The sequence below is a fragment of the Grus americana genome, chromosome Z, assembly GCF_028858705.1.
Source record: "Grus americana isolate bGruAme1 chromosome Z, bGruAme1.mat, whole genome shotgun sequence".
In the NCBI taxonomy this organism is placed as follows: Eukaryota; Metazoa; Chordata; class Aves; order Gruiformes; family Gruidae; genus Grus; species Grus americana.
The window spans coordinates 57,939,541-57,963,963 of NC_072891.1; the positions used below are offsets into that span (position 1 = coordinate 57,939,541).

At 34.7% G+C, this 24,423-nt stretch overlaps 1 protein-coding gene across 4 annotated transcripts in view; it reads left to right on the plus strand.

Moving 5' to 3' along the window:
* The window catches only part of LOC129199115 (long-chain fatty acid transport protein 6-like), a 40,580-nt gene extending 16,442 nt beyond the window's left edge, over positions 1–24,138 (plus strand). The window contains exons 5-10 of one of the 4 annotated variants that reach the window (XM_054808954.1): positions 8,959–9,153; positions 16,698–16,788; positions 18,622–18,820; positions 19,404–19,501; positions 21,502–21,632; positions 22,807–24,138. In XM_054808954.1, coding sequence (XP_054664929.1) covers positions 8,959–9,153; positions 16,698–16,788; positions 18,622–18,820; positions 19,404–19,501; positions 21,502–21,632; positions 22,807–22,983 — 891 coding nt within the window. In that variant the 3' untranslated portion in view covers positions 22,984–24,138. Of the gene's footprint in view, positions 1–8,958; positions 9,154–16,697; positions 16,789–18,621; positions 18,821–19,403; positions 19,502–21,501; positions 21,633–22,806 lie in introns of those variants that run through there. The other 3 variants (XM_054808955.1, XM_054808956.1, XM_054808957.1) reach the window with 3 other exon arrangements.
* The last annotated feature ends 285 nt before the right edge of the window (positions 24,139–24,423 follow it).

Consider the following 24,423-nt stretch of genomic DNA (forward strand, 5'->3'; position numbering starts at 1 on the left):
TGCGTATTTGTCATGTTAAAACTGGAAAAGAAACGTGTTCACACAAATAAATGGAAGGATTTTAAATATGTTGTGCAATCCATTATTATTTTTCAAGTATGTGAAATAATTTGCCAAGTTGTTATCTCTCTTTAAGTTTAATTAACTTAGAAGTACTATATATAGTGGCAGCATGATAAAGGTATGGCTAATATAACTTTTCAAGCTCTGTGAATATATTATGTGGTGTCCTGGTTTTGGCTGGGATCAAGTTAGGTTTTTTTCCTAGTAGCTGGTATAGTGCTGTGTTTTGGATTTAGGATGAGAATAATTTTGATAACACACTGATGGTTTTAGTTGTTGCTAGGTAGTTGTAGTGTCTACACTCAGTAAAGGACTTTTCAGCTTCCCACGCCCTACCAGGTGCACAAGAAGCTGGGAGAGCACAGCCGGGACAGCTGACCCAGACTGGCCAGAGGGATATTCCCTACCATATAACATCATGCTCTCCTCAGTATATAGCTGCGGAAGCTAGCCAGCAGGCAGATTCGCTGCTCGGAAACAGACTGGGCATCAGGTTGTTTTTTTCTGCAGGTGGTGAGCAACTGCATTTGTGCATCACTTCTTGTTGCTGTTGTTGTTACCATCGTCGTCATCATCATCATCTTCATATTCCTTCGTTATCCTATTAAACTGTCTTTATCTCAACCCATGAGTTAAATGTTTTCCATTCTCCTTCCCATCCCACTGGGGGATGGGGGATGAGCAAGCAGCTGCATGGTGCTTAGTTAGCGGCTGGGGTTAAATCACCACATGTGGACAGTGTTCTCAAGGTTAGAGTACTATAAAGCCCTTCTAATGAACATAGGTTAAAATCATAGCAATTATTTTAAGTGCTTCATTTGTTTCTTTAACACTAAACTTGAAATAAATGGTATATTTCTAATAGTTGGAGGCCACAGAGAAGCCTCTTATTTCATAGATTTTGAACGGAACTTTTGGCAAGTCTGTGGTAGCATATGGACTCTTGGCTTACGTTTCCTTATTAATTTTATTTTGTTTGATCTTTCTGCCTCCCACTCACATCTGCAACAGCTCTTGAAGACTCTTGCAGTAGAATTCTTCTGAAACTTGTTCTGCATCCAGTTTGGTTTAGTAACCTGTTGTCTGGAAAGAACATTTGTTAAAAAAGGAAGTTGTCTTTTTTCCTTAAGTACAAGTACAAAGACCTTGCATTATGTGATATTCATAGATTTTGCTGGGCTCCTAAGTGAGTTATACTCATGTCTGTCCTCTTCCAAGCTCTTTTTCTGCAGTCTTTTAATCGTAATAAAAGTACAAGAGCTAGCATTGATGGCTAGTAGCCATTAGTAGCTAGAAAATGGAATCTGCTCTAAGATATTAGCATGACTACTCCAGCGAAAGAGAATATTCAGCAAATTAATAACTTGGTCTTGCTGGTTGACATTGCTCAAAGTGTCTATTATCAGTGATCTACAAAATTTCAGAAGTATGGCATAGCATAGCTCCCTATCTCCTCTCTAAGCAAAGGCCTTGGAAATACCTCTCTACTAACCTGTGGATATATTTTTCTTAGAGGGTTGCAACACATTTAAAATTTAACATTTAAAGTATATACAAAATCTTCCTAATGCATTTGCAGATTTATTTCAAATTTGAAGTAATGACCTATTTAAATAATATATTGCGTCCTGAAGCTTTTAGAAATATATGAATAGTAATGCAGCATCTTTGTGCTTTTCTATAAAGGAGACCTGAATCCCGAAGTGGTTTACAAACAGAAGCTAGAAATCAGTTTTCTCAATCATTATGTCCTGTCTTCTACTCTCATAAGCTGTCATACATTATGACACTAATTGTATGATTTATGATACCTTGCATGAACTTGGTAAGCTCTGTATTAAAACCAGAGTTCACTTCTACTTGTAGTCAAAGTCTATTTAACAATTATTTATGTCATTGCTTAGAAATTTTCTTTCAATATCTGTCCTGTTTTATGTCCTTTTTTATTGAGCCAATATTATCCTTTGGCAACAGTAACTTTTCCTATTTTCTTGGGGTTACCTTAAGTGTGTAAGACCATGTCTATCAGCTTTCAGACTTTATTTTGTTAAGCTGAAGCAAACCAATCTCTCTACTAGATCCAGTTTGGCCAAGGTTTCTTTGGAGGGAGTTAAGCTCTCTGAAGTGACTTTAGAAAAGATGCTTAAGGATTTATTTTATTAAAACTCTTATGTGTTAGAACAATAGTAATTTAGAAGGAGAAAACAAGGAAGTCAATGCTGCTGGGATAAGCAAACTGAATGAACACTTTTCTCCCTGCTGTTGACTTAAGTGTTGTGGGAAGTGGTGTAAGAATGGGGTTTAGATATGTTGGATAGTACTGTCTCCCATCTCAAAACAGATTTCTTTGAAGGAAGAGAATTTGATAGTCAGATAAAGAAGGAAAAATGATTTAGCAGGCACTTCTCTACAATGCAGGTTTTACTTGATGTCACATTTTATTCCCCATTAAAGTTTAGCTCAATTTATGTTCCATACTGAAAACAGTTCTTTCTCTTATCATTAAAATGTGGAGTGGAAATTTGTCAAGCCCCTTGCAGGTTTTCAGCATAAACATTTTATTAAATACCCCAAACTAGTAATGTGTCACAGTTACAGACATCCACATCTGTATCTTCCATTTGAGGTCTCTGAATAATCTTTACATGTCATTACTATTTTATTTACTGGGGGGAATTTTGCATCTTTATAAATTCTTCTACTAACCTATAGGTTTGTTTTTTTTTTAAATCTGTGACCACTTCTGTATGTTGTAAGCAGATTCTTAATCCAAGCTGTTACTGATTTACTATAGTATTAACAGTGCCTAAAAGGAGAACTGAACGTCGTTTGTACGTGCAGTTAGAGAAAATAGAATTTTTAGATTAAGAACATATTCAGCACATCTGAAATGAAGCTTAGAAGTGGACTTGGGATGTGGAAGCTTGTATTTTTTCCCTCCAGACTGTATCAGTTGATCTAATAAAAAATATACTGTATGTATAAAAAACATGTTGCATATCAGAAAAAACTTTGTGCTTTAAACTGAAATGCCTACAGCAGTATTATTTTTAAAAAGTGGGTTTAAAAGCAGATTATAATCCAGTCCATTTTGGCTACTGCCTTCTGATATTTAAATGTGCTGGCATACATCTCTTGAACTCCATCCACATGATGATTCTGTGTCTGTTTTCTCATTCTTCCCATTAATAATGGTAAAGGTTTTCAGGTTTTCGTCTTGAAAAAGTCTTCTGTAATGTTCATAGAGTTCCTTAAGCCATAGAAACCATTGGTTTCCATACCCAAAACAACACTGACATTGCTAGTTGCAATGTCAGCTAGCATGTTCTAGCATGGTGACTCAGGACTTTTCTGAGTCTTTAAGAGGTTTCTAAGTTGACAGTTTCCTTCCTTCCAGTTTCTTTTCCTAGATACTCATCTTTTCGGTTAAGCTAGTGGAGTCATGCAGAAAATGTCCTGATAGCAGAGCCTAGAAATCACAATCCTACTTTTACAAAGGGAAGTTTCATACTGCTCACAGAATACTTTGTGCAATATGGAATGCAAGAATTAGTCTGTGGGTGCTTTCATTCTCTGAATTGACCTTTGGAAATTTTTGTGTAATTTATTTTAACTTGTGGGCTCCTGGGACAATCACCACAAATATAACAATCTAATTTTTATTACTGGGTGGGACACAGACAAAAGTGACTTTTTTTTTGTTGGTAGCTATTTTTTGAGGAAATAGAAGTACGGCTTAAAGAAAACATTTCCTGTTAGAAGAGCTAAAGGAAGAAAACTCTTGTTAGAATATAATCGTATTAGATTATTAGGAGGTTGATTAATGAAAGCACTGTGAGAGTGAGCTATACTAAACAGCAAACAGCCAGTTCCTGAACTGGAAGGATGTGTCCTGTTCCTAGAATTCCTGTTTCTTTCTTACGGTGCATCTCTTTAGTACTATTCCTGTTGTCTTGTTTTTTTAAAATTTGTGTATGTATTTAGCTTGGAAAATCTAGTTGCAATTTATAATTAGGCATTACTGAAAAGTTAATGTAAACATGCATCTTGAAGAATTTATTACATCTGTCATCATAACAACAGTAAGATACTTCTCATCTTATAGTCTCTCTACTAACTAGCTGATACCCCTTTTTTCAGGGCTAATACGTGTTCCGCTCCGGGAGGGCCTCAGCCAGGAAGATTCGTTGTTATACCCAGAGTGAGATTAAGACAGAAACGAGGTCAAATCCCACTAATCAAAGGACTTTATTGATTGCTTATCTGAACCAAGTATTTGTTTCCTGTCATAAGAAAGTAGCGACAGGAAAGGGAGAGAAAATAGAAGAGAAGGAAATCTAGCAAGCAGTTGGGATAAGATTTGCGAAAGATAGTCACCACCATGGATCCAGTGGCGTCCTGTTGGTCCACAGTCCTTGTGTACTCCAGTGGTGAGGGTCCCATTCGCCGTTAAATTGCACAGTCCATTATAGGGCATTTGGGGAGGCTGTTCCCTTGACAACGGCACGTGCTGCATCCCTGCGCATGCTCTTGGTCTCAACACGCTGGTCTCATGAAGTGCACGCGACCACTGCATGATCCTTCACCGCATGCCTCGGCAGGCTGGGGTGGTTGCCCATGTGTAGACATACCCCCTCCCAAAGCGACGTGGCTGTTCTTCGACCCCTGTTGATCTGTTCATGGCAGCTGGGCTCAGCCAAACTGTCAGGAAGTCTTGCAATGAGCTTACCCAGGTTGCAAACAAGTTTTGAGACAGTCCGCTCAAGATGTCGCCCCTCACAATGTATCAATAGAGAATGGGTGAATATGTTGTTACACACATTCTTTGTACATAAATGAATGTAAATCCTGTGTGGCCTGTCCACCATATTTTGTATTTAACAGATATTTGCATTTCTAAGATCCTGAGATCACCTTTAGTTTCATACAGGAAACATTTCATGCCTCCTTTGCTTGAAGTTGCCTTTGATTCTCTCCATTTGGCTTTTCCTGCTACAGAAACAGTAAAAGTAGAACAATGAACGTGTTTTCTTGTGTTCTTTTAAAGCAACTGCTAAGTACATTTTATATAGCTGCAGTCATGAATCCTTCCTGCACCAATTAATGTACTGTTGGTGGCAATTTAAAAGGCATTTCTTTTATCAACAACTTAATCATGTAGGTAGTCCACACAGTTTACAAAGAACACTTAAGGAGGAAAGACTAGCAGCTGAAAAATCCCAGGTATGTGGTATTTAGCGTAATAAGGCAGATCTTGACTTGTCAATTAATTGCTATACAGATGAAACAAGCACTCAAAATGGAGAAATAGTGTGTCAGAAACTGATTTATGATGTGGACAGATATTTGGTGTATGGTTCAAAGATCTTAGCAGAACGAACTCAAGTCCAGTTGTAAGGTAAGAACAGTTCTTGCTTATTGATGCTTCAAAAAGGCATTGAAAAAAATGTTTCACCTTTACTGTTGGAAATAAGTGGATATAGACTGAATCCCCATTTTATTTGAGAATCACTCTGTAAGAAAAGAAAATCACAGTGCAGGAGAATAAATGGACATTTTTAAAAACTTTGGAAAGATGTTCTGACATTCTGGTATTATAAAATCTGTCTTCCCATCTGTAGAGAACTATTAATCACATTCAGAAACACATAGCGTGAGCAGATTACCACAGGACACACATTATTTGGACTTATTTGTGATAGTTGACCAGGGCAAGGCTCAGAGTCCTCCATAAATGAGGTATTGTGAGGAAATACAGCTTTTAGTGAAGGAAGTGTTAAGTAGGTACTATGCTGTTGCAACCAGCTAAGAATATGCATGCAGACAATTGCTGCATACCAGCTGTTGCACGGTAACTGGCTGACATGCCACAGCTTGTTCAGATGTCAAGAATGGCACAGGGATAGCAGAACTTACCTCCCAGAAGAGGTGTGTACGAGGTGACTCCTTGGAATTCCTCCTCCTACTATAATTCTGTCTGCTGTACCAAAGGGAAGGTAGTTGATAAAATACCATCTGAATACGGCAGAAATTCAAGCATGACTGCTTGGTGCTATAGTCTGTTTAAAGCGTAAGTTCTGGTGTATTTAATTTATTTTTATTTTCATACATTAGGACACCCTGTGTGTGCATCTCTCAAACATGTTTCTAGAATTTGTTGTAATTATCATCCCTTTTTTTCCCCTTCTCTTATTTATTGCATTTTATTTACTGCATAAATTTTTGGCCACAGTGCCCATGGATACCAACATGTCTGCCCTAGAGTTGGACTCTAGCAGTGATCTGAACAATAATACAGATGATGAATATAAATATCAAGTCATGAAAATGATGTTAAAATGGCTAACTCTGTTCTTTTTACTGTAGTTCCCTTTCCATTGAAAACATAAAAGTTAAATGTAAAGCCAACATGAATTAATGTCATATATTAGTTATTCAAAATTTTAGGTAAAAATATGTTTAAAATAGCCATATTAATTTACTCACATGTAAAACTAATGTGAATTATCACTGTTTAAAGTTTCCCTCATTATAATCGTTCTCTTCATACTTGTTAAACCTGCTGGGAGATTAGATTACATATAGTTTCCATTCTTACAGTGGAAAGACAGCTAAATGCATGACAGTTTTAATGCCTTTTTCCCCAGAAGGCCCTGCAGTACTCTTCAGGGAGTCTTGCATCAACAGATGGGTATAACTGTGATGGAGCTGACTAAATCACAAATAGGGAGTTGCAGCAATGCAGTCTAACAGAAAATTTACCTTAGTTGTGAAGTGAATTAGTGCCCTCCCTTTTAAGAAAATTTGGTTCTTCATGACATCATACACCTCTTTGTATTTTTGCAAGAGCTGAATGCCTTAAGAGAATACTTCCTAAAGTGAGACAGTCATACATTATATTGTTGATACAATACGTTAACAAGGTATTAATGTAGCAAGCACAGTAGAATGCTGACCTGTCAGGTTTACTCTGCATCTTTTCCACTAGAGAAACAACTTTGTGCTGTAGTAATATAAACCAGCCAAATAACATGAGGAATTAAAGGTATTGAAGTAACTGCACTTATAAATGATGCTGTATTTGTCCTTTTGGAAAAAAAACGTAATCCATGTAGGCTGTTGTATCTAGTTCATCCGAGTTTGTGTATTTTCAGCAGACAACCATCAATGCTTTTATTTTTCTTAAAGTATAAATAATAGCAGCAAACTCACCTGCTTATTAATTTGGTCTCTAGAGATTTTGAATGTTCCTAGCCTGATGAATGACCCACTTAATTAGTGTGTGTGTGTATACGCACATATTGTATCTTCTGTTCATTGTGGATCAAAGGATCTGCCAAGAGCTATCTGCATGTAGTGAAATAGGTGAGTTCCTTGCTCAATCATTTCAGCAAGAGGACTGAATTTCCAGAAGAAAGACTCTGAAGCTCAATAAAGTAATTTTTTATCTTTCTATGAGTTACTGGTTTTGAAAAGGGAAGAAAAAAACTTGGTCAGTCTTTGTGATTTAGAGGAACTTAAAATATCACTGTGATTGAAGTTTTTGTTACAGAAGTAAGAATTCACAGTCCTAATGAAAAATAGAATTTGGCCAAGACGTAAGCCTCTGAGGAACACTCCTGTCCATGTACTCAGTAGAAGCTTCACTGTTTTTAACATAAAAAATATCTAGAGATTCCTGTTTCAGTCAGCTGACCATGTTTCTTTGCAGAAATAATTTGCTGTGCTTTTATGCCAGGTTAAAGGTACTAAAATGGATTTTCATTATAAAGACATACTTAATTCATATTGGATTGGGAGGGAAAAAGGAAACTAGAATAGAAGAACAGAAAATATGGAGTATCTGCTTTTTTTAGAATATGTATGTGTACATATATATGTATATATACACACACACTTACTTAGAGTGTGAATATGTACATATGTAGATATAGAGGTGTTTGTATACAGTTGTATAAGTGTACATATATAGAGGTATATACAGACAGTGTTGCAGTACCAGAATGCTATGCAGTTGTAAAGGTATGTGGTAACAAACTATACCCATTTTGTGCTGTCTTACTTCTGAGGCATTCTGTATTGCCAGTTGCAATGATGAAAAAGGGAGTCTTATTTTAAAGTAGGTGAAATTAAAAAATCCACAACAAACCAACAACAGAACAACATTTTAGACCTTTTGCCTTCTGATACTTCAACAGAAATCTGATTGTATTTTAAAGGTGCTCCATGCAATTGCGAGGTTTGGGAATGTATAAAACAAAATTAGAGAGTCTCATTGAATTGGATGAATGCATACTATTGTGTTTCTTGTAATAAAACATGGGAGTTGACAACAGTAAAAACTTAAGATCACCAAAAAATAATGTATTCCAGGTAACATTGAACAAAACCTTACAAGTCTTAATATTAAAAGAAATACAGAAGATGACTCATATGCAATGTGTGGGAAGGAACAGATATTACAAGTGTGAAATCTGATTGTTTCTTATAATCAATCTGAAGACACAAGAAAGTAACTATTAATCTCTGCTGACTTTAATCCCTTGACAGAAATAATTCCTGCCTTTCTCTGTTCTTCACAATTTTCTAATTCCTCTGAGTGGAAACAGGCTAAGATGATGCAACTTTTAAAATATGGAAGCATTTATATAAATTAATGTAGCCATTATTCAGGAAATAATTTGCTTGTTCAACAAGATAATAGGGTTTTGATTGCAGTTTGCTACAGTGTAGCTGTAGGCAAGCTATGCCAGCTTTCTTTAACTTAATTGTTGGTTTTCTTTTTTTGTTGTTTATACTTGATTTATTTAAAGAAGGTACATTTTCCCCACAATATACACAACAATCAAATGCAGTTATATTATATTTTAAATTCTTTTTTTCTTTTTTTAACAGAAGGAAGGAGAAAAAAATCACAAAGTCCGACTAGCAGTTGGAAATGGAGTAAGAAATGATGTATGGAGAGAATTTTTAGGCAGATTTGGTCCTGTTAAGATCTGTGAGTTTTATGGTGCTACTGAAGGAAACATTTGTTTCATGAACCACACAGGAAAAATTGGATCTGTTGGACGCACCAATTTCTTTTATAAGGTGACTATTTATTTACATTGTAAAAGGTAAGGTAAGTGTATTTCTTGGTTTGACCACAGGACATGGGTCTGCTATATTTATTTGGTTTGTTCTAGGTTACTAAAACTAGAAAAAAACTACATTTTTTTCACTGCTTATTCAATAGTCTCTATTTTGTATTTCATCAGCTTTAACAATGGAAGAAGTCTTGGGGAAGAAGAATACATATTATTTATATCACAAATGGTGGCTTTTCCTTCATCCTTCTGAGTAAATGAAGAACAATTTATTTCAGCTTGAAATTCACAGACAGATTTTTGCCTTTGGGTCCTATTAATACTATCTCTTAAATGGTTTAAGAAGTCAGTAAGTAGCTGTTGTGTCCCAATCTTTAGGTTGTAATAAAAAAGATTATTTAGCAAGGCTTTCTAGCAGATCTAGGATACTGGATATTTATATTGTTATTTATGCCCATTTTTACTCTTCTTGAAATAAATAGGACTACATGCGTTGCCTAGAATTTGCAAATTAACCGAGATACCTATCTATAATGAGACACCTATCTATATATGCAAAACCTGTTGACTTAAGTTGCATTTGTGCTCCTGAGGAGAACTGATGGTAAAATATCCAGACAAAACTTTTTTTCAGAGAATGATGTAAAAATATTGTCTGGAAATACATCAGAGGTATCTTCTGGTGACGTGCAAATAGGTTTCTAAACAGCATATGTTCCAGGGTCTACAACTTCAATGCAGCATCACCACATTACACTTCCCACAGACTACTTTACAGCTCAGGGCCAGAGGAATTCTTAATTTCTGGAACAGGAACCCAGACTGCAGGGAGGAACCTGGAAGCATTCAGAAAAACACCACAAGAGCTAGTGTGTTTCTCAGATACTGTTGAGAGCTCAGGAATTTAAGCAGACCAGTTCTGCTGATTCTCTGTTCTACATGACTGATGCTTTGTAGTATGCATGGTGGATATCTGGTGCTGATGAATGTCTCTAGAAGGGTACAGATCCCCTACAGGAAATCAGGAATCTGGAATTTAGGGAGTAGTAGGTGAACCAGGAACCTTAGAGCTGATGTTAATTTTTGTTCTGGACTTTCTAAGCCACATCTTTACTTATTTTAAACCTTTTTTTTTAATGTTATGAAATTTTGCATTCGTTCCAAACCTGAGTAAACTTGTTTTCAGTACTTCAGAACTTTTGACAGAGTTTTGTCATAAGTCGTTAACCTTTTGGAAATACCATGTAAAGGTTACAGCAGATAAAGGATTAGACTTGAAATTGCCTATTTATTGATTTAATTATCTGTATTTTTAATCAAGCAGTGTAATGGTTTTGCATGTTATTAATAGTGGCACTTCATATCTCAATAACATACGTTTTTTGTGTTTCGAAAAGGAAGATTAGTGTTTTGGGGTTTTTTGCACATGAAACATGCTACTTTTTAATCTTTAATGGTTGGACTTATGATTTGAGTTAGTCACTGCAGATTCGGAGAAAGAATAGCTCATATAAACTGCAATAACAAAATAAATGCAGTTCTAACTGAATGTTTGATCTCACTAGACATCTTTTCTATAATTTATATACTATTCCAAGCTGGAGCTGTTATAGTCTATGGAAACATCAATATTGTGTGGTAAGATAGCTATGGATTGTCCCCTTGCTTACTCAGTATGAGTATGGAAAGACCGTAACATATTTTATGAACTGGAAAAAGCCATTCATTCCATTTGGCTTGGCTTGAAATCAATTTTATTCTGTCTTTTTTAATAGTCTCTTTTCCCTAGAGATAAATCTACAGTAAGTCTTTGGTTATTTCCATAGTTTCTGTCATAAGGAAGTAAGTCTTCAGTTATTTCCTTAGCTTCTGTCATAAGGAAAGTAGCTAAAGCACATTATTTGTGAGCAGGCTCAATTTTTAGCTACTACCATTCTCCAAGGGGCCTGCGGTGCATTGGCTCCCAACCCTTCCCGCAGTGTATATATATTTTACATTCTATGACTGTAGAGTTTGAGGGGAGAATGAAGGAGGTCACTGACAACCAGATTGAGTACAGAGACCTCGCCTTGGTTACATGGGCATAGTATGTATAGCCAGTTCCTTGAGTGGATTATATAGCCCATTTTATGTGGAAATAGAACTGCCTCAAATCTCTTCCAAATGAAGGAGGTTTCAGAGACTACTCCAAAGCTCCATCAGGAGCTTTTTCGTAAGTAATATGTTTTGAACCAGAGCACTTATGGTTGTGCAACATACATAGTCTCTCTGTCTGAAAGAATACGTGTCCGTGAAACATGTCTTATTAATAATACTACAATAGTTAACGTATCTCAAATTAACAGTTCTGCAATCTGTTAACTAGTGGTGCCCTGCTTCTGTCACCAGTGCAGTTCCTCCAGATGGCAGTTCCTTCAGTCTGCTTCATGATACTTGTTTGCAGGAGCAGCTAGCTCCCTTGTATGCTGACACACAGTAGTGTTGACAGGAACAAAGGCTTAGATATAGTGCAGTTTCAGAAAAGTCTAGAAGAGGTTAAGAGAGAGAAGGAATGTTGAAAATATCGTGAAACATACTGTTTAGTGATTTTTAAATTTTTTTTTAAAAGTACATATTTAAACAAATACTTAAGTTTGGAGACCTTCTATATATGTTTTTGGTTACTCTGCGATCTGTGAGTATTGTGGCACAAACTAGGTGTTTTAATGCCATAGATAAGTTCATTTTTACTTATTTCAGGCATTCCTTGTGCGGTTTTTTAAATACATTTTACAGGTTACAGATTATTAAACAATGCATTATGAACTGTAGCTGTTGTGTTTGTTTACTTCAGTCTGAATGACATCCGCTGGACATCTAGCGCTATGTAAAGGAGAGCAGCTTTGTGATTTGCTGACCCATGAATGATCTGAAGTTGGAAAGGGAGACTGTCTCCTGCTGGAAAGCAGAGAATGGCACAGACAAGTCACAGACAAGGCCCTACCATCCAATTCCTTTTTTTTTTTTGGTTTCTTGAAAGAAATGCTACAAGAATTTTTGAAACATTATTCTCTTGGCACATGACACGATATGAGGAGACACCCTTAGACATACTCTCTAGGGGTTTCCTAAACACCTATTCTTAAACCGGGAATAGAAAGAGAACCAAGAAACGGGAAAAGAGGCTTGTGTGTTCATATATGTGATACGGTAAAGGATAAGGAATAAACTTACTCTCTGCTGGCATAATTGCATAGTTGGAATGAAGTAAATGCAGTATAAAAATGCATACATACAGATCTTGAGAGTGGGAATAATGGCAGGTAGGTTCAAAGTATATTTTTTGCAGGGAAAATGGAAAAGAAATAGGAAGGCATTTCTGTTGTAGGTAATGGCAATGACAGTTTCCTAAGGTGAAATGCAGAAAAAAGTTACAGCTTTAAAAGACAAATTGAGCTCTCAGAGTGAGCAAAGTAACTTTTCTGTCAGTAACTGCCAAGGATTGGGGACAAATACTTGTGATAAATATTAAGGTTCTACATAACACATTTATTTTCATAAATAATTTGGAAGACACAGGTTAATAGGAAGCAACAGCTGCATGTTATAGCATTTGCCAGACATACAAAAAGCCACTGTATGTGAGTTGTTAACTGGAAGCAGTGCTTTTGTTTGCACTTCTTTATTTTCATACTGTACTCTTTATATAAGAGGGATTGGTTCATGTGCTTAAAAGCAGCACCATGGTATATGAATAAATCCTTCAAAAAGGATGTTTGTGTAAAGTCAATGAACAGCAAAGTAGAAGCATCTGAATAGCTATTTAGCTGGTAAAACTTTAAATGTTCTACAAAGAAGAATATAGTAATAAATTACTGTCTAATATTTACATCTGGCATACATATGTATGTAGTTAATAATTCTTTTTATTATATATGACATACATTATATGTGTATTTATATAAACATGATATGGGAAAAATCTGTCAGACCTTCAGTTGTGTCTATTTTATATCTATCTATATCTATCTGTCTCTTTCTTACACTGAAATAAATTCTGAGTGATGGCAGAGAACATGCAATGGGAGAGTGGGACTAATGAGATCCAAGGAAGCTTGTAAGAACAGCTAAAAATAACCCATGGCAAGTAAACCTGAAAAAACAGCATGTAAAAAAATATTGCAGACTTTATAAATGTATTTTTTCATTATTTTAAGCATAAATATTCAACTATTACAGGAATCTAAATCTCTCTTCTTCAAAACTATGTGGATCAAAATCTGCTTTGAGCTGAGACATTTAAATCTTACAACAAATCATAAATCATTTCAACATATAAAATATTTTCTTTTACACAGCAATGCAGAATTAGTATTATGCACTTTTTTCATACAGTCATAGAACTAAAGTGGCAGAAAAGATAGTTTTTACTTTAAAAATAAACAAAGTTAGGTTGAAGCAGATCTTAAGATCCCGGAAAACTGGATTCACAGGAAGAACATTGGCATGTGTTAATCTAAGCAATGGAAGTTCTTAAAATTCATTGGCCAATAAAAATAAGTGTTGTTTCTGCTCTTTTGACTAGTTTTGAGGTAAAGCAATCTAAGGTACTTCAAGTGCATTCCAAGGTATTTTATTATAATATATGGTGATTCAGTTAATATCAAGCATAACTTTAAAAGGTTTTTTCTTGGTTTTGTTTACTTTGGCTAACAAAACTATGCAGAGGACCTATATCTACTCTTTACAGCATAAGTAAGGCATTACAAGTATATTTTTAAAACATTTATAAGATACGATGATACTGTGCTCCAGAATATTTTTCCTTAAATTTCACTTTTTTAAGATGCTTGGAACTAAATCTAGTAAATGTAATGCTTTGTTTTATAAACACATATTCTCCTAGAGAATTCAACATCATCTCACCTCAAAAATTAATAACTAAATAAAAAGTAATAGCTTGTGATCTTTGTTCTCTGATGAAGGGTCTATAAGCATTCCTTATAAGTTGAAACTTTAAGAACTTTAGGAATTTCAAAACTATTTACAAAACAATATTTAAACTCACATATTTCCAGCCAATTAAAATAAAAAGGGGTGTGGATTATAGTGTGCTGTTCATAGATAACATCCAGGCAGCATAGCAACAGAAAATAGTGTTGCAGTTTAACTCATTTTAAGTTCCAGCTAGATAAATTATGCTTTTTGTTTGCTACATTTATGTGGTGCTTTCGGGACTAAAATGTAGATTAAAATGATGAATGCTGCATGCAGTACTCTGTGAAAATAATATGTTAATGCTTCAACAGCTCAGGCCCTCTTTTCCAATAAATTTTGAATAATGAGATAAAACAAATGTACCCAGACTAAATGCTTTGCTCTGGAGTTTTCATTTTCCATATTTAATATGAAAAGAAAGCTGTTTGCATAGAGACAACTGTTTGCACAGAATGTATATTGGCATAGTTTCATTATTCATGTCTAATGCAATATATGGTGTTTTCTCCTTTTAATTATGTATTTGCATTACTTATTTAAAAAACCTAACTGGAATAAGCATAGTTAATACTCTAAAGTTGCATGCACTAAAAGATGTATGCAGCAACATAAATAGGAAAAGTCTCAACAGTTTTTAGATTATGTCAGTAAATTAAAGTTTCTGCATATTTATAACAACTTCAAATAATGCATTACACAGACTAATATGTTGACAAGATATAGCTATTGAGCTCTGAATGAATGAACAGATAAAAATGGAAGAGGGCACACTGCTGTTCTAATCAAACACAAAAATATCAGAATAACACTTCATTCTTATTATTATTCATTGCATTTGGTCTGTCATATGAAACCTATTAAAGTAGTAAATATCAATGTAAAAAAGAAAATGAAAAAAGAACAGCAATTAAATGTAGACAGCCAAAAGAAAAGACTCTAAGAAAAAATGACTTCTGTTTATTATTAAAACTTCTCATTCTGGTCATCAAGAATAATACAATTATTTTCCAATTAAGGTGAACTTTTTGTCTCTCAAATTGTTGACTTTGGAAAGTGCTATATATTTAAAAAAATTTCCTTCACTTTATTCAAAAAGTGTCCAATTCTTTGACCATAAATTGATTTTGCACACTATGACCTTGTTCCTTTGATCAACTGTTAAAAATACCTTTTTGTTTCAGACTTAGAGTAGAAGGAAAAAATTTGGTGAACATTGAAAAGACTCAGTGAAACAAGTTTGTCCATCTGAGGGTGAAATTGTGTGCTTGATGTTTGATTCAAGTTGCTATCTATTCAGACTTCCTCGATGTGGTACAGCAACAGCAGCATTTCAAATTAGGATAAAATAATTATGCAATTTTTCAACCAAATTAGCTGCAGAAAAGCAGAGGGGTTTATGTTTTAGCATCAGTCTTTTACTTCAGTCACTTTAATAACACCATCCTTAAATTATATTGGATTTCATGTTGTGAACAGTGCAGTTGTATATTCATGTGTTTTTAAAATTGTTTTCTCTGCTTCCCAGGATTTCTGCAAGAGAAGATAATTGGATATCCTTGGATGGACTAGTTGTTAAATAGATTGTTGATATACTTCTTTATGAAAAGGGGAATCAGAATCCCAAGCTAGGCAAATTGAAGTCTTAGGATAATAACTGCTAACACAGTGGTCCATGTAGTATCAGGCATATCATATCTGTCAATGTCTCTTAAAGGTCTAATTTGGATTTATATCATCGTAGAAAAATGAAGTGTAATAAGAGTCAGGCCCTGTATATTGGAGAAAAAAAGTATTGGAATTTCTAGTCTTGACAGTATCTTGCCCTCTCTTTCAGCTTACTCAGAGCCACATTCTCTGTGATCCTTGCACAAGAGGAAGGTTAGTTGTAAAACGCCAACTAGGAGGTCAGTTAGGTCAGCAGTGTCAGGACTCAAGGGTTCACAGTATTTCAGAAAAATGAAGAACTAACCCTGAAATAACTGTGGAACATGCACAGCTACATAACTATTTCAAATAATGTGGGAGGACGTATCCTTCTGCTGGTGCTCATGGTAAGACTTTTCACCATACGTACACCAGCCTGAAAAAGTTCCAGGGAAGAACTGAGGCTAGTTAAGCAAGAATAAAGCCCAACAGGAAGCAGGTTTCCCTTTATAAGGAGATTTGAGCCTTTGCTTTACCAGTTGTTTTAGGTGCCAGAAGACCCCAAGAACACTTTTTGTAATGGCCACCACCATTAAATGTCAGTGAAATTCCAGATACGCTTCTGTTATCCTAACTCATAGGCTCTTTCCACTGATATGTGGATCCCATGACTTATTTGTAAGAAAATTAACAAAATTATGGTTCTATGTCTTCACCAAGTATTTTTGAAAGTGACAAGATTGTAAAAATATTTTGATGTTGCTTACCTCCAGGAAATGGTATAACTTTACATACAGAGTATTTTCAGTTTTAAATGAAACTACATTCTACTTTTAAATGAGCAAGACTGGATTTCCTTGCTTACATTTGCTGCCACCAGATGTCACTGTGTAGATGAATAACTGATGACCCTTTTTCCCTTTTTAGCTTTTTTTCCCATTTGATTTAATCAAGTATAATTTCCAAAAAGACGAACCAATTAGAAATAAGCAGGGTTGGTGTGAAAAAGTTAAGAAAGGTAAGTATGTATTTTAATAGTGTATAATGGCCTTTTGATTGTAATATGAATACTCCAGAGAAGTTTTTTTAAGGACCCTTGCTATTGTGTTACTGTACTATGCCAACATCAACTATTACTCTTTGCTTTGACAAAAGCAATGATTTTTCATCTAAGGTTGAACATTATTAAACACACAAGTGCTGACACCAGAAGAACTTAGGAGATCCTTGGATATATTCACAGAAGAGGAATGTTCAAAAGTGATGATGTGAAATTATCTCTGAATATGTAGATAATGACATCTGTGGTTTTTAAAGGAGGTTAACATAGTGAGATGGTTGCCTAAGAAATCTACAAGAACGATGGGTGGATTAGAGAACATGCTTTTTGGTGAGAGATTAACTGTTCCTCACTAAGCTGATTGATTAATCTTATACTTTTTTTTTGGGGGGGAGTTGGTTTTTTTGAATAAAGAGGTTGCTTGATTATATCTGTCTTCAAAATACTTATCAAATACCTTGTATCTCTTGATTCTACCTATTTTCAAAGTGTTTATCTGATACTGAAGCATCTCTGTTGTACTGTAGGAAGGTAACAGCTGTAATTAGTGCCTGGAAAACTGAAGCACAAAAAAGTCATATTCAGGTCAGGCAGGCAGCTTTAACACTGACCTGAAGCAGATTTTTCAAAGGAGTTAAGATTCTCTAACAAGTCTTAAGCAAAGATAGGCATTTTCAGGAAAATATGGTCCCCAAAACATGAAATTTTATGGGAAATTATCTGTAAGGATGTTAGACTGACCTGTGAAGGGAGCACATGCTTTGATTTTTTTCATCTAATTTTTTTCCAATGAGTCTAATTTTTTCCAGTGAGTCTAATAAAAAGTATTTATCTATTGACTTTGTCTTACCCCTGCCCTGTATCTTTAGAGCATCATGGCTGCAGTGACACTACCAGTGAATTAAATGCTTTCACCTTAAACACTACCAATTTATGGAAAAAAGGCACAGTTCTTTTATGAGGAGGCCATCTTAAATTAAAAATTGTGCATAACTTTGGATACGTTTTTATTTTTATCTATTTTCATACCTATAATTCTTGTCTCTTATACAAAGTCATATAACTCTTAAGCTTTATCATTCAGAATGTGCTTCCAAAAAGGTGAGGAGTTCATACAACTATTCCACTTTCACCAAACTAACACCCTGATACTCTACATGCATAACAAGATAACCCTATCCCCATCTCTATTTTTTGAAAAAAAAAAAAAAAAAATTGTTAAAACTTTTATATTTTACTCCAAAAAGAAAGCAGTGAGGCTATATCACATTAATGAAAATTGTTAAGAAGTATTCTCAGAACTTCTGAAAGGAGACTAAGTAGGGATTTAATGCCTGGGTTGAACACCTACTTTTTATTAACACTAGTTTTTCAGTAGGAAGCTGATGAAGTTGAGACTTATCACTAGAAAGTCAGTAAGGTGTGGGGAGCGGGACATAACATTCACTTGAAGTGTGCACTTTGAGAAGATAGTAAACCTACCTGTGAATTCACAATTGATAGATGACAGTTCAGAGAGAAAACTGATGAGTCATCAGGAGGAAATGGAAAAGACTGGAAATTCGAGTGGACGTATTGTACTGTGTCTTTATGGTCACTTTGCATGTAGAGATGACTACATGAATTGCAAAGTAGTAGAAATAGGTAAGTTTTTATTATTAGGTCTTATGTACTGAACCCTGCCAAACTTGGTTCCTGGTCTTCTAAAATTGTATGTACCAAATTAATATTAAAGTATAGGAAATGTGGAATGATATCTTAGGTTTACATTCTTTCAACTTTTCTGTATAGGCGAGGCTGGTCTTCTCATTTCCAAAGTCAATGCGAAGAACCCCTTCTTTGGTTACGCTGGCAATAAGAGACACACAGAAAAGAAATTACTCTGTGAGGTATTTAAGAAGGGAGATCTTTATTTTAACACTGGAGATCTAATGGTTCAAGACCATGAGAATTTTCTTTATTTTTGGGACAGGACTGGAGATACCTTCAGGTATAATCACTGTTTGTTTTCACATTTCTTCATATAAAAACATGGACATGTAGAATAGAATTCTATTTGTTTTCAACCAGAAGTGATCAGTTTATTACTATTGTGATGTAGTTTATAATGATCTTGAAGTGGATGATAGGGGCTTAATTTTGTAAAAAGTGTTCCCATGGAACTCAATAGCTCATTTCCAGAATGTTTTGTAGGAATTACAGCTCTCTGAACAGTCCTTCCAGTAAGCATAGTAACTAGTGATGGTTTTGCTGCAAGCAAGGAAGTTGGATACTGAAGTGGAGAAAAATGTGTCAAATAATAGTGAAGACTGGTCACATTTGATACATTTAGGTGCATTTCAAATTTTTTAAAACCACTGTATCAGATTATGATAAGCTTTCACTGTGCTTTATAGCTAACATCCAGTACCATTTGAATTGCAAGCATTGTCTTCTGGTGATGAGATCAATATACCAATGTGACAAGTAGGAACAAATTTGAGGTGGTGTTAGTCTGAAATGAATGGACTTCCTACTAAAGTTAATGTGTCCATATATTTCATGGGATTAAATTATTTTTTCACATGTTTTAGATGGAAAGGGGAGAACGTTGCAACTACAGAAGTTTCCGATGTCATTGTAATGTTGGACTTCATACAAGAAGTAAATGTGTATGGTGTATCTGTGCCAGGTAAAAGAAGCTTTAACTGTATGTTTTTCTTCCCCTAGGTTAGCTGTTAACCCTCATAACTATGTTATTTCATGTTTTAAACCTATGAATCTCTTCTGATTAAGTCATCTGTTTAATACCTAGCTAAAATGTAGATGTACGTAATGAAAATACCACCAGATTGTGAACGAGCCAGTGAATCATGCATTTTTATGTGTATGCAGTGATAGGTATTTTTGAAAAGTTATCTTTCATGAATTTGTGGTAGCTACATGATCTAAATTAAAGTGTAAAGATTCATTAAATTCACAGCTGTGGAAAATCTACACATTCATATGTCAAAATGTCAAAAAGGTAAGAATTAAAGTAACTCTAAAGGAAAGTGTGTGAAGATGTTCTTGTCTTATTTCACTTTTCATTTAGCCTCATAAACCATCTGTATACAGATATATTACAAAATGAAGGACAAGGTGAAAAAGAAAACAAAGAGAAAAGTTATTAAGAAAGAAAATACATTAATTTCTATTGTTCGGTTGGGTTTTTTGTTTATTTTTATGAGATCATCTGGGCTTGATTCCCATTCATGCTAAATCTTTTTTTTAAATATGTACTAGGTCTGGCTGGGGTACAGGAAAATTTCTTTATGGTGCTGTGTTTTGCACTGGTAGCTAAAACAATGGTGGTAACTTACTAGCGTTTGGCTATTGCTGAAGAAGGCTTGCACAGTATCAAGGCTTTCTGCCTGCAGTGAGTATGGTGGGGGTGGCAAAGAAGTTGGGAGCAGATGTAGATGGGACAGCGGACCCAAATTTACCGAAGGGATATTCCATATTGTATTATGCCATGCTCAGTAATAAAAGCTTGGGGAAAGTAAGAGTGTGAGATGTTTGTTATGGCATTTGTCTTCCCAAGTAACCACTGCATGTGCTGAGTGAGGCCATGCCCTGCAGGAAGTAGCTGGACATCTGCCTGATGATGGGAAATCGTGAATTAAGTCCTGGTTTTGCTTTGCTTGTGCATGCAGCTTTTGCTTTCCCTATTAAACTGCCATTATCTTGATAACAGTCATCTTGCTTTCCTTCTATTCCTTTCCCATCCCATGGGAGAAGGGAGTGAGTGAGAAGCTGGCTGGATGTTTGCTGTTGTCCAGGGTGAACCCACTACAAAATGATAAAAGAGTTTAAAATGTGAAGAAGGTGCCAGTGGCCTCTATTTTAAAGTCAAACACAAGAAGATCATAATAAAGAAGACTGACTGAAAATCAGACTTAAAAACATGAGAGGTTCTCAATTCCTATGCAACATTTACCTGCAAATACCTACCCTGGTTATATGACTGTCTTGATAATTGCGCTTAAACATAAACAAGTTCATCACAGATTTTGTAGCATTAGCAAAAAAAAATATAGAAAGGAGACAAAACGTTGGCAGAATGTCTCTGCTGTTATTACTAGCTAATGGTTAAAATGTGCAGTTATTCAGATTGCTGAAGTTTACTGTTTTTATATTTTACCCATTTTGGTCTTTCCCATAGACCTACAGTGCTCTCTTTTTCCAGACAAACCAGTAAGAACTTTGAATCTCTCTCTGTTAACATTATCCAGATTGACAGTTTTGACAGAAGTTACTAGCAAGAGAGAAGGGCTAAAACTGAAGAGAACACGTAATTGGCTAATCCGGGAAACAGGTTCAGCACTTTTTGTTTTTGAGATAGGAGTGGTATTGCTATTTATCCACATTTATTGATTAATATTGAGCATGGGACTCCATTTACTTTTACCTGCCAAACTCATTTACAGTATTATTGCTTAATTGTTCACTTGAGTCATCTCCAAATATATGTGATATCATATAAAATATGAATGTAATCTTCCAGCTTTACTGAAACTCAGAAGATGATATATGACTGTCAGTTTATTAATGCACTACAGTTCTTTTTTGTAAAGTTCATCATTAAAATGTCAAATTTATTTATGTTTTATTTATTAATGTTTCAAAATTCTTACCTCTCTTTTCCCCCAGATCACGAAGGAAAAGCAGGAATGGCCTCTCTTATTTTAAAGCAGAATACATCATTAGACTTGGAGCAAATGTATAAGCAAGTAGTGACCTATCTACCAAGTTATGCTTGTCCTCTTTTTTTAAGAGTCCAGGTAAGCTGCATTGCATAGTGCATACAAACATCTACATAATTTGAACACAGAGATGACTAAATGAATAACATAAAGTCCTTGTTCATATATCACTTGATTAGTTTTAGGACTGGTCCTATTTGCTGTCTTCATTAATGGAGTCCTAGAAAAGGAATTACACAAAAAGTCAATAAAATTTGCAGATTATATTAAAATGAGAGGAATTGTACAAATGAGTAAGGATAGAGATCATACAAAAGGATTTAGGGAGATTAGAAGCATGAACATCAGAAAACAAAAAGATTCAGATTAGTGAAATGTGAACAATTGCATCTGAAGAAAGTAATCTAAAATCCACTTTATTCAGTGAAAATGAAAGAGAGAAGTAGAGCTAAAGCAGGAGACACTGATTGTGCACAATAAATTAAATGTTATTTGCTGTGTAGTATAATGACAAAAGTTAAAGCATTTGAAAAGGTACTAGGCAAATTGAAAAGATGGATTAAAAATGTACATTATTTTTGTCACCACCATAATCATCAGTCATCCCTATTTGTGTACTAATACTTTGCTGTAGTAACTGTCCAATTTAGGAAAAAAATAGTCCACCCACCAGAGAGTTAAAAATGTAAATGCAATAAAATGGACTGCATATGGCTAGAAAAAAATGGGAGAGTATAGAAAACATAAAATACTGATCATCACGATAAGTGAAGTCTGATGAGCATCTTCATTTCTGGTAAGTGTTTTGAAAACATCATGACAAAGGCAAACAGAAAAATGTTTTTGAAGAGATTTATGAAGGGAGTCTCCTAAGTCTGAGGAGAAGATGAAAAAAATAATCATTATTTGAAAAGAGAAGATAAATTACGGAAGTTGGTTTCCTGGGCCAATCAGAGATTGAATACTGATTCAGAATAAAGGGAGGGAAAGGAAAAAGCTATGAAGGATCTTGAAATTGAAATATATGCATTTGCATACATATGCATATATGTATATATCTCTCATAAGTCCAGGAAGATAGCTTTTGCAGCAGCATTCTGATAGGAGCAAGGTCACACTTGAGAATTTTGCAGTAGTCAGTTTATGAAATTAAACAATATTATATTAAGTAACATTTTTAAAAAGCATTGTGAATGTCAGCAAAAGAAAAGAAGCTCTTCTATTGAATAATAAATCTTTCTCTCTTCTACAGAAAAAAATGGAAATGACTGGAACATTCAAACAACAAAAATTACGACTGGTAGATGAAGGTTTTAATCCATCTACAATTACTGATCCTCTTTATTTTTTAGATAATTCTAAGAAAGCGTATGTCTTGTTAACCAAAGAAGTATATGAGTTGATCTTATTTGGGAAAATGAAACTGTAATTAACCTAATAATAGTCTACTGAGGGACAGTCTATATGAGCTACTGTATGAGAAAAAAGTAACATTAATTACCAGTATTTATATGTAGTTATCCAGAATAATATTTTATATACTTGATATTTACAAGCAGATATGTGTTGTATCTTTCCTCACTTGATCATTATTGTCCACTAATAATTTTTTACCTCTTGAGACCAATTTCTAAGTAAATGACTTGTAAAACATGACTGAAATCTATTTCATCTTGATTTTGGAATATCAATGCTGAGTCTGATAGTATTTCTTAGTACTAAATGAACATGAATGATATGTGGTATGAAACACAGTAAACCAAAATTCAACATATTGTGACACAAGTTGTTGTTTCTAGAGAGAGAAAATATGCCAGTAACATCTTTTTTTAAATGTAATTTACATTTCATATATACTTCTGAATATATATTTTAAGAAAAAAAGTGGTTGGAAGAAAAAACAAATCTTCTGCAGAGGACTCTTCTGATGGAACATCAGATGACAGTGAAGCAGAAGAAAGCCCTCCAAATAAACCCAAAACTAAGAGGTTTATACTAACATCACTGCTGAGATTTTTTGCCATAATCCATACTGTTTCATTTGTTAAACTGGCTGTTTGGAGTGTCAATTTCTCATGACAGAGCAAACTTTTATGAAATGTTTAGCAGCAGATCAACCATAGGCAGAGAAAATGTGCACATTTAATGGGGAAAATTGCTTATATAGCATAAAAAGAATTATTGCAGCACTTTACGTCATTATATCGACTAATAGCTTCCTTAGTCTTATTAATGACTACCAGAGATTATTATTTTATGAGTACAAAATATAGCAGAAATTTAAAAATTCTAAATCATATGTTCTAATGCATTGCTTTTTAAAAGTTTTAAAATAAATTAGAAGATTATTTCACAGTGTCTCAGTTTGATTTAAGTCCACATAAAGTCTGTTTTGTAGCCTGTTCTGATACACTATTTGCACAGTGTCCTCCTCTAATGGATCGCAATGCCAGGCTTGATCAGCCCGAAGCAGTATCATAGGATACTGAAAGGGCAACTCTTTAACACTGAGCATCTTAAGTCTCTCTTCTGTCATAACTGTGGTATGAAATCAGGCTCTCATAAAAGAGCAGGATGTAACATACTTAATATCTTTTGTTGTTTCTTTCTACTTTGTTCATCTAACGACATTAGAACTTGTGTCAACTTTTGATTATCACTTTCATTGATTTTCCCTAAAAACCCAAAGCAAGGATGCAGTAAAACATGTATGAAAATCCACAGCTTGCTTCTATTTCTGAATACCATATTCTTTATGGGACTGCTAGTAAAATATGCAAGTGTGCAATTTTGCAGTTTACAAAGCAGCAAGATCAAACAGTACTTACATCAACATCATGCTTTATGGTAGAAGTAATTTGTTACCTAC